At 63.0% G+C, this 9,539-nt stretch overlaps 1 protein-coding gene across 1 annotated transcript; it reads left to right on the top strand.

The window, feature by feature from the left end:
* Nucleotides 1-35: 35 nt before the first annotated feature.
* Nucleotides 36-8,405, top strand: LOC121672596 (integrin alpha-L-like). The gene is given in 26 exon segments (XM_042045297.1): nucleotides 36-186; nucleotides 448-578; nucleotides 888-1,033; nucleotides 1,497-1,644; nucleotides 2,086-2,230; nucleotides 2,472-2,539; nucleotides 2,619-2,660; nucleotides 2,662-2,743; nucleotides 3,146-3,294; nucleotides 3,523-3,654; nucleotides 4,114-4,317; nucleotides 4,404-4,531; nucleotides 5,136-5,263; nucleotides 5,344-5,489; nucleotides 5,747-5,863; nucleotides 5,957-6,169; nucleotides 6,251-6,364; nucleotides 6,447-6,526; nucleotides 6,609-6,695; nucleotides 6,780-6,855; nucleotides 6,926-7,042; nucleotides 7,272-7,352; nucleotides 7,498-7,611; nucleotides 7,695-7,784; nucleotides 7,936-8,046; nucleotides 8,131-8,405. Coding segments are annotated over 26 exon segments (3,075 nt in total). The 5' UTR covers nucleotides 36-110; the 3' UTR covers nucleotides 8,281-8,405.
* Nucleotides 8,406-9,539: the final 1,134 nt, after the last annotated feature.

Raw genomic sequence — 9,539 nt, 5'->3', positions numbered from 1 at the left:
CCCACCCTCAGCCCCACCCCGCCCCTTCCCCTCTCAGCCCCACCCTCTGCTCCTTTCTCGCCGCTCCCCAGGCCTGTGGCCCGGGCTTCACCCACGTCTGCGACCGCAACATGTACGTGAGCGGGGTCTGCCTCCTGCTCGACCCTCAGCTGAGACTGCGGCAGGAGCTGATGCCCGGACGTCAAGGTGAGGGGCCACCCCAGAGATGGCCCCCAACCCATGGAGAGTGTGGTGAACCCATGGCTGACCCATGGTGGCCATGATGATTGACCTTGGGGCTTGACCCATGGCTGACCCAGGATTGACACATAGAGACCATGGTTGACCCATGGAGGCCATCATGGACACAGGATGGCCCTGGCTGACTGCTGGGGCCACTGAGCCATTCCCCGTGGCCCTCCCCCCCCCCCAGTGGTGACACCCCCAGTGACCCCCCCATGACCCCAGGCTGCCAGCGGGCCCCGGTGGACCTGGTGTTCCTGTTCGACGGCTCCAGCAGCATGAGCCCCTCCCAGTTTGGGGCCATCCGGGACTTCATGGTGGACGTGATGGAGAAGCTAGAGAACACCTCCGTCCATGTACGCCCGGGAGGGCTGTGGGGGGTGCAGGGGGGTGGGAGTTCTGGGGGTGTTACAGAGGGGGAAGTGGGGGGAGTACAGGGGCTGTAGGGGCACTATGGGAGATGAGGGCTATAGGGAACACTGTGGGGGATGGGGGCCATGGGGGCACTATAGGGGGCTAGGGGCTATAGGGAACATTATGGGGGAATGGGGACCGTGGGGGGCTATAGGGAACACTATAGGGGTTCAGGGGCAGTAGGAGGCTATCGGGGGCTCTGGGCCCACGGCTCCGGCAGGGTGGGCGCTGACAGTGCTCCACGTGGGCAGTTCGGGGCAGTGCAGTTCTCGGATGGGGTGCAGACTGTGTTCACGCTGGAGGAATTTGTGGCCAAGCCGCGGCCTCGGGAGCTGCTGCGGGGGCTGAGACAGCGTGGGGGCCTCACTGACACCTTTGCTGCCATCGCCTTCGTTGTGTGAGACACGGCCTGCCCCACTGCACCCCATAGCTGCCCCTCAGCTGCCCCACAGCCACCCCTTATGCCCCACTGCTGCCCCACACCATCCTCTGCTCCTGCTCACCACCCTCCAGCACCCCAGCTGCCCCACTGAATCCCCTGCCACCCTACTGCCACCCTAGTGCCCTCCTAATGCCACCCCTGTGCCCCACTGCCACCCCACAGCAGGGCACCACACTCATAGCACCCCACTCTGCCCCCCGGAACCACCCTTGTGCCCCCTGCACCCCACTGCCACCCTCCAGCACCCACATGTGCCCCACTGTTGACCCTGAGCTGCTCCCCACCAGCACCCAGCACCCCACTGTTCCTCTGCTGCACCCTCTTCACCCCCGCTACCCCCCGGGCTCCCAGAATGACCCCCTGCGCCCGCCGGTGGCCCCCCCAGCCCCACGTGCAGCACCCACGGCGCTCTGTGCAGGCAGACGCTGTTCTCAGAGCGGCGGGGGGCGCGGCCGGCGGCGCGGCGGGTGCTGGTGCTGATCACGGACGGCGACGCCACCGACAGCGACACGGAGAGCAGCGTGCGCGCGGCCGAGGAGCGCGGCATCCACCGCTACGTCATCGGGGTGGGCGTGGCCGGGGTGGGCGTGGCCATGAGGGTGTGGTCGTGGCGGACCAGGCAGGGCAGAGAGGGCATGGCGGGCGCGGTCATGGTGGGGCTGGTGGTGGTGCGGGCGTGGCCGTCGTGCGGATGTGGTCACGGGTGGGCATTACCGTGAGTAGGTGTGGGGGGGGGGCGGGCTTGGTCACGGGGTGGTCACGGGGAGCACGACCAGTGGTGGTGGGAGTGGCAATGGGTTCTAATGGTGGGTGTAGGCGGGTGTGGGTTATGGGCGTGGCCATTTGAGGGTTTGGGTGTGGCAGAATGGCTCTTGGGTGGGTGTCATCATGGTGGGCACGGCCCTGGGTGGGCGCGGCCATGGCTGCTCATCCTGAGGGCGTGGCAGATGGAGGGAATGTGCAATGGCCCCCCTGTCCCAGTAACACCCGGTGTCTCCCCCGGCCAGGTGGGGAATAACTTCAACACCCCCAACACGCAGCTGTACCTGCAGCAATTTGCCTCCGGGCCTAGCTTCGTGCAGGTGCTCAAGAGCTTCGAGCAGCTCCAGAGCCTCTTCCAGGAGCTGCAGGCGCGGCTCTATGACATCGAGGGTACCCCAACACCACCCCTCCCCCACCCCAACCAGCCAACATTCAGGGTACCTGACACCCCACCCTGCTTCCGCCCCAAATTAATGCCTCCCCCCCCCAGTAACACAGCTGTGACATGGAGGGGACCCAAAACCAGTTGGGGCATGCACCCCACCCCAATTAACCCCTCCCTCACCCTAATTAATACCTCCCCCACATCCATCTCCAACACTCCCAGTCCTCTCTCGCCTCTCCCCCCCAGGTACCACCCAGCTGCACAGCTTTCACCTGGAGATGTGCTCCAGCGGGATCAGTGTTGATGTCATCCAGGTGGGAAGGGGGCGAGGAGGTTGAGTGTCAGGGTGGGGGTGGGGGTTCCTCGTGCTCATGTGGTCCTCCCTCCCCCCAGGGCCGGCGGGTGACGGGGGCGGTGGGGGCCGATAACGGAGCGGGGGGGGCTGCTGGAGCTGCAAGAGAATGAGACCTTCGTGCCCAACCCCCACCTGAACAAGAGCGGTTCTGAGGGATACCTAGGTGAGAAGTGTTAATTAGGGGGGAGGGGTTACATGGATGGAGGAGGGATAATAGATGAGGGGCAGAGGAGTTAGTGGGGGGGTAGATCCTGGGGGAGGGGCAATGTGGGTGGAATCATGGTGGTGGGTCAGGACCCAACCACGGACCAGGTTGACTATGGTGGCATCTCAGGGCTGTGGGGAGACTCAGGTGACCCCAGCTTGAGAACCAGGTCATCATGGTGACCCCAACCCAGGGTGACCATGGTGACTCCATCCCAAAGCACAGAGTGACCAGGTCAGCACACCTTGGTGACCACCTTGACCCTGGTGACCCCAATCCAGGGACATGGGGTGGCCAAGGTGTCCCCCACCTTGGGAACCAGGTTGACCCTGGTGACCCTGGTAACCCCCCCTCCCCCAGGCTACTCGGTGGTTGGGCTGCACATCCCTGCCCGGGTACTGGTGGCTGCAGGGGCACCCCGTCACCTCCACGTGGGGGGGATGGTCCTCTTCGAGGTGTCCAGAGCTACTGGGGACTGGCAAGTGCTGCAGACCCTCGTTGGGGAGCAGGTATGGTGGGGACAGGGTTCCTTGAGTGTCCCCACTTCCCCCAGGTGACACAGATGTCCTCGCACAGGTGAGGTCCTAATTCAGGGCAACCCTCTGTGCCATGGGGGAGGGGTCCCATGGGTGTCCCCACCCTCTCCCAGGCAACACATGTCACCCTGCAGGTGGGATCCTACTTTGGGGAGGTTCCCATGGATGTGCCTACCCAGTGACACAGATGTCTCCCCACAGGTGGGGTCCTATTTTGGGGCAACCCTCTGCACGCTGGACCAGGGTGGGGTGACAGTGGCATTGCTAGTGGGGGCCCCCAGCCACTATGATGGGCAGCGGGGAGGACGGGTGCACGTGTACACGTGGAAGGAGGTAAGGAGGGCACTGCCCCTGGGGCCACCACCAACCCTGGGAACACTTGGGGGGGGGCACGTTGCTATAGGGGGACGCCAACCCAGGGATATTGGGTGACCATGGTGGCCTCAAGCCAAGGACCATGGGATGGGGCTGACCAGGGTGACACCCTGGTCACCCCAGTCTTAGGGACATGGGACTGGAGTGACCAGTGGTGACACCAACCCAGAGTTACCAGGGTCATGAGGTGGCCAGGGTGACCCCAAACCAAAAGCATGGGGTCAACATGGTGCCACCAGCTTGGGGACAATGGGGTGACCAGAATGACCGAAACTCAAGGTCATAGGGTGACTATGGTGACCCTGACCCAAGGTCCGTGGAACAGGGGTGATGCAGGGTAACCTAAAGGTGGGGGCCAGGTCCAATCTGAGGTCCATGGGACTGGGGTTGACTCCCACAATGTCCTTGTTCCCCCAGGATGCCCTGCATCCCTCTGGGGAGCTTTGGGGTGCCTCAGGTCACCCCTTGGGCCGTTTTGGGGCATCCTTGGCCACTCTGGGAGACCTGGATGGTGACAACCTGCCCGAGGTGGCCGTGGGAGCCCCCCTGGAGGACGAGGAATGTGGGGCTGTCTACATCTTTTCGGGGTGCCCTGGGGGAGTGAAGCCCTTCCCCCGACAGGTAGGAGCTGGGGAATGAGGGGGAGCAGACCTGCCCCCTGCGGGGGAGGGGACATCAGGTGGCTAAAAGTGTCCCCTCCCCCCCAGAGGTTGCAGGGGAAAGTGGTGGCCCTGGGGCGTTTTTTCGGGCAGGCGGTTGCTGGTGGCCTGGACCTCACAGGGGATGGACTGGTAGATATGGCAGTGGGGATGGAGGGACACGTCGTGGTAATGAGGTGACATGGGGGGTCATGGGGGACACAGGGGTGAGGGTGAGGAAATGGGGATATGTGGGTAGGGACAGGGATGGTGATGGGGACATGAGGTTGAAGTTGTGGGAAGAGTGATGGGGGCCCAGGCTTGGGGACAAGAACATGGGGATGGAAAGGGGGACATGGGTGGGGACACAAAGACAGTGATGAGGATGTGAGTATGGAGAAGGAGTCGGGAAGGGACATTGTGGGTGGGGACACAGGTGGTGATGGTTTTATGGAGATGGGAATATGGGGGTGGAGACAAGGGATGGAGTCATGGGGACATGGATGGTGATGATGGGATGGGGACACAGTCAAGGATGAGAACATTGGGGTGGAAACAGGGAAGGTGATGGGAACAGGAACATGGGGATGGGTACATTAGGGGTGGAGATGGGGACATGGAGATGGGGTGGGAACAGGGACATGGGTAGATGGGGCAGAGATGGGGACATGGGAGTGGGGATGAGAACTTGGGGGTGGGTCCAGAGGGAGGGACACCGGGGGACATGGGGGGAGAGGGAGGTGGTGACACAACCAGTGCCACCCCTGATGTATCCCCTCCCTCACGTCTTTTCCCTTGCAGGTCCCGCCCAGTGCTGAGGGTCACCCCCCACCTGACCTTTGAACCCCCTGTGATCCCGACCCGCTGGGTCGACTGTTCCAATGTCACCGCCAGCACTGTGACCTTCCGCCTCTGCCTGCGCCCCCCAGGTCCGGGGAGGGGTGCACGCGAGGGCCTCCAGGAAGTGCTGCGGCAACCGCTGACCTTTTGCCTCGCTCTTGATCTCTAGGTGACCTGGTGACCCCGGTGACGTTCCAGGCGGACGTTGACCCCCAGCGGGCACAAGGTCGGGGGCATTTTGGGGAGGGGCAGCAGAGCTGGGCCGGGGAGATGCAGCCAGGGCAGAGTTGCCAGCAGGAGGCGCTGAGGGTGCTGGTAGGGACCCACATGGGGCAGGACCCACACTTGGGGGGTGGGATCCAATTTTGTGGTGGGGGTAGGACCGACACTTAGGGGGTGGGATCCACCTTTGGGAAGGGGCCAGAACCCACACTTGGGGGGCAGAGGGGAACCAGCACTTGGGGGGTGGGACATACCCTTGGGGGTGGGGGACTGACACTTCTGGGGTGTGGCTGGGGGTGCTGTCCCCCACTTCTGGGGTGCCCTCCAACCTTCTGTCGCTTGTGCTCCAGCCCTGCCTTGAGGACTTCGTCACCCCAATCCGTGTCACTGTCACCATCACCTTGCCCCATAGGGACCCACCAGGGCACATCCTGCACCCCAGCAGTGCCCCCCCCACCTGGGCTGAGGTAACACCACAGTGGGGCTGGGATGTGGGATGCAATGGGAGGGTGGTGGGGTCCCCCAAAATTAACATGTCCCCTTTCTTCCCTGCCCCATAGATCCCCTTTGAGCAGAACTGTGGGGCTGACGAGGTGTGCGAAGCCGACTTGGGGGTCAAGGTGGTGCCAAGGGGTGCAGCTGTTTTGGGGGTCCCTAGTGCCGAACTGGGGGTTCTGTTGATTGTGAAGAACAGGGGGGAAGATGCCTATGGGGTGGCCCTACAAGTGAACCACCTCCTGGGGGTCTCTTTCCGGCGGGCCCGAGCCAGCCAGGTATGTGGGACCCCAAAATACGGGATGGGGAAGGACACAGGTGTTCAGGCCCCTCAGATCCCAGCCCCATATCTCCCCCAGGCCTCGACTCTGGTGCCGATGCCCATCCACTGCTGGGACTCCCAGGGCTTCGAGGGGCAGCCGTGGGGCCTCACTTGCAACCTCAGCTGCCCCGTCCTCCGCTCTGGCTGGCAGGTAAGAGCTGGGGGGCAGCGCTGGGGGGCAGGGGTCGCTATGGGACAGCCCCCCGAGACACCCCAACTCTGCTCCGTGTCAGGTGCTGGTGGAGGTGACCTTTGACCTTCAGCAAAATGCCTCATGGGGACAATCCCTGGGGCTGACCGCAACTGTGAGCAGGTGGGGTCCATGGGGTGGGGAGGGGTCTGTGGGGCACTGTCGGGCAGGGAGGTGATGTCTGTGGATCTCACCTGCCCCACAGCAATAACGAGCCCAACATCACCCTCGGGGACAACACGGACTCCTGGGACATCCCTGTCCACTTTGCCCTTGACCTTGTGGCCTCCTGGTAAGCCCCACACATTCCTGCTCCATGGATTCAGGGGGGACCCAGGCAGCCGGGCCCCACTGATCCCCCCCGCCCCACACACAGGCAAGAAGATTCCACCCACCACTTAAACTTCACCCCTCCCCAGCCCCACAACAAGACGGTGCAGCACCACTATCAGGTGAACCCCCTAAGTGACTCCCCCCCATCCTGCTGCCCCCACAGCCCTGACCCCCAGTTCTGCCCCACAGGTGGAGCTTCTCTGGCCACCCCCCCAGGGCAGCCCCAAACCACAGGTGACACCCTTTGTCCTCCTGCCCCATGTGCTGCCCCACGGCGTGGCCATGGCTGCCTCCCAAGTGCGAGTGGTGAGTGGGGACCTCTGCCCAATAGCACTCCCCGGAGTCCTTCCCCCAAATACAGGGGGCAAAACTCCCTTCTGATCCCCACTCTCCCCCCTGCCCCCTGTGACCCCCCCCACCCCCTAAATGACCTCCTGCCCCAAAAATACCTCCTGCCCTCAAATGACTCCCTATCCCCCCACTCCCCCCTGTCCCTAGTGATCCCCTATCCCCAAACTCACCCACTGCCCCATAGGAACCAGGGAGCCCCTGTGTGGCTGTGGAGCTGGAGCTGGGAGACTCTGTGGGTCAGGAGCTGAACAGGAGCATCGCCCAGGTGAGGGGGGAGGCTGGGGACTCTGATCGCAGGGTGCGGGGGGATGCTCAGGGGCAGGGGGATCTAGTGGAGGTGCTCTGGCGGCCCGGCACTTGTGGGGCACTGGCTGGGCTCTGACTCAGGGCCCCACCCCTCCCTCCCCCAGGCCTGCTCCACGCCCCACCTGCAGCTGTTCCGCTGCCCCCCGACCCTCTTGACCCCGGCGAACCCCGCAAGGATCACGGTCAGCGCTGTCCTGCAGCCCCTCCCCCACAGCCAGGTACCCCTCCCCACCCGTCCGTCCTCCTGTAGCCCTTCCCCCACTCCCAGAGCCCCACCCCTCTGACCCCTCCCCCACCGCAGGGACCCGCCCACTCCCAGTTTTGCTCCGCCCTCTGGCTCACGCTGCCCCTGCCCCTTCTGGCGGCCGCGCCCCAACTCCTCCGAGCGCAGGTAATGGGGCGGGGGGCGGGCTCTGGGATGGGCAGGGGGAAGGGGGCCGTGTGGGGAGGCCACGCCCCACCTCTGGCGTGTGCCGGTAATGGGTGGGGAGCGGCTGCCCTGGAAGTTGGGACAGCCCCTCCCCCAAGCCCGCTCGTTTTAGGGAGTGACCAAGGTGGAGCTGCTGTGGGAAGTCGATCCCCTCCCCGTCTACATGGGAGGAGGGGTGGGGGGGCTCCTCCTCCTCCTCCTCATCTCCCTCGGCCTCGCCAAGGTGGGGGGGAGTTTTGCGATGGGGGGAGGGGTGAACCCCACTCTTGGGGTCCCTCCCCCATTCTTACCCACCCCTCTTCCACAGTGCGGCTTCTTCAGGAGGAACTACCGGGAGCGGATGGAGCAGGAGGGGGAGCGGGAGGGAGAAGAGGAGGAGGAAGGGGGAGGGCAGCGGGAGGGAGAGGGGAGCCCCCCAAGTGGGGAAACCCCCGAAGGGGGAGACCCACCCTCCTGACCTGCCCCTTCCCTCTCCCAGCCTGGAAAGCGTTCTGGTTCTGGGCCCCTTCCCTCCCCTCCGAAGGGGTTTCAAACCCATCCCCCACCCCAATAAAACGTTCTAAAGCCCCTCCCCCACCATAACGACTCTGCCTGTTTTTCTTCGCTGCTTTTACTGGAAAGCCCTGAGAAAAGCGTGGGGGAGGGGGCAGATCGACCACCCTGACCCTCCGCCTCTCCAAAAGGGACCTGGACGTGGGAGAGGAGCCTCCTGCCCTCTCTTGTGGGCCTCTGGGGGGGAAGGGGTCAGCAGTGGGGAAGGGGCCCAGGGTGTACAGGTAGCAGTGCAGGCCCCACCCCCTCCCAGTAGGGACACAATTAACTCGCCTGGGACAAATTATACCCTACTGGGCTAATTAACGTCCCCAGCTCATTAACCCCCCCAGGGCTAATTAACCCCAACAAGGTGGGGTTACCCCCCTCGGAAGCTGGTTAACCCCTCCAGGGTTAATGAATTGGGGAGGCCCTGCACCGAGGGCTCTTTAAGCACCCGTCCTTCACTTCTGTCTAATTAACCTCTCTACCGAAAAAGACATGGAGGGGCTGGAGTGAGGGATAAGCACTGCCCCACAGCCAGCCCTGGACCCCAATCGACCCCCCAGAGTGACCAGATGACCAGAAGCCCCACCTGGGGGGAGAGGTGGCCACAGGAGGCCAGAGCAGATAAAACCCCTTGCCCCAGAAGCCTGTGGGTATGTCCCTGTTGTCCTTGAATTTTACAGCAGCTGAGCCCATGCTGGATCCAAGGCAGTAGCTGTATCTTGGTTTTCTCTTTTCCTTTTTCTCTCTTCTTCTCCTTTTCTACTCCCTATTTCCTCTTCTTGAAGCATGGATAATTGAGGTTGGATGGGTAGAGTTTGCCCAGTCAGTGCTCTGTGAAATGCATTATTTGGATTGAATGTTGGTTTTAAATGTTGCCAAATTCCTGATCTTCTAAAGTTTGCTAGTAAAGTTGGTTTTTTAAACTCCTGGGAATTTTTGTTGAGTTCTTTGTGCCACCTCAGCAAAAAATAGTACCTTAAATATAAAGTACCTTTAAAATAAACTTACTGAGCAGGGATCAAGGCTTTCCATGTGCCCAGAACTGGGAATGGAGCTGGGAAGGGTCTGGAGCCCCAGGAGCGGCTGAGGGAGCTGGAAAGGGGCTCAGCCTGGAGCAAAGGAGGCTCAGGGGGGACCCTGTGGCTCTGCACAAGTCCCTGACAGGAGGGGGCAGCC

Source organism: Corvus kubaryi, unplaced genomic scaffold, assembly GCF_017639235.1.
Source record: "Corvus kubaryi isolate FWS band 111438036 unplaced genomic scaffold, C.kubaryi_AGA036_p1.0 62935, whole genome shotgun sequence".
NCBI lineage: Eukaryota > Metazoa > Chordata > Aves > Passeriformes > Corvidae > Corvus > Corvus kubaryi.
This window is presented reverse-complemented; position numbering and strand designations above follow the sequence as displayed.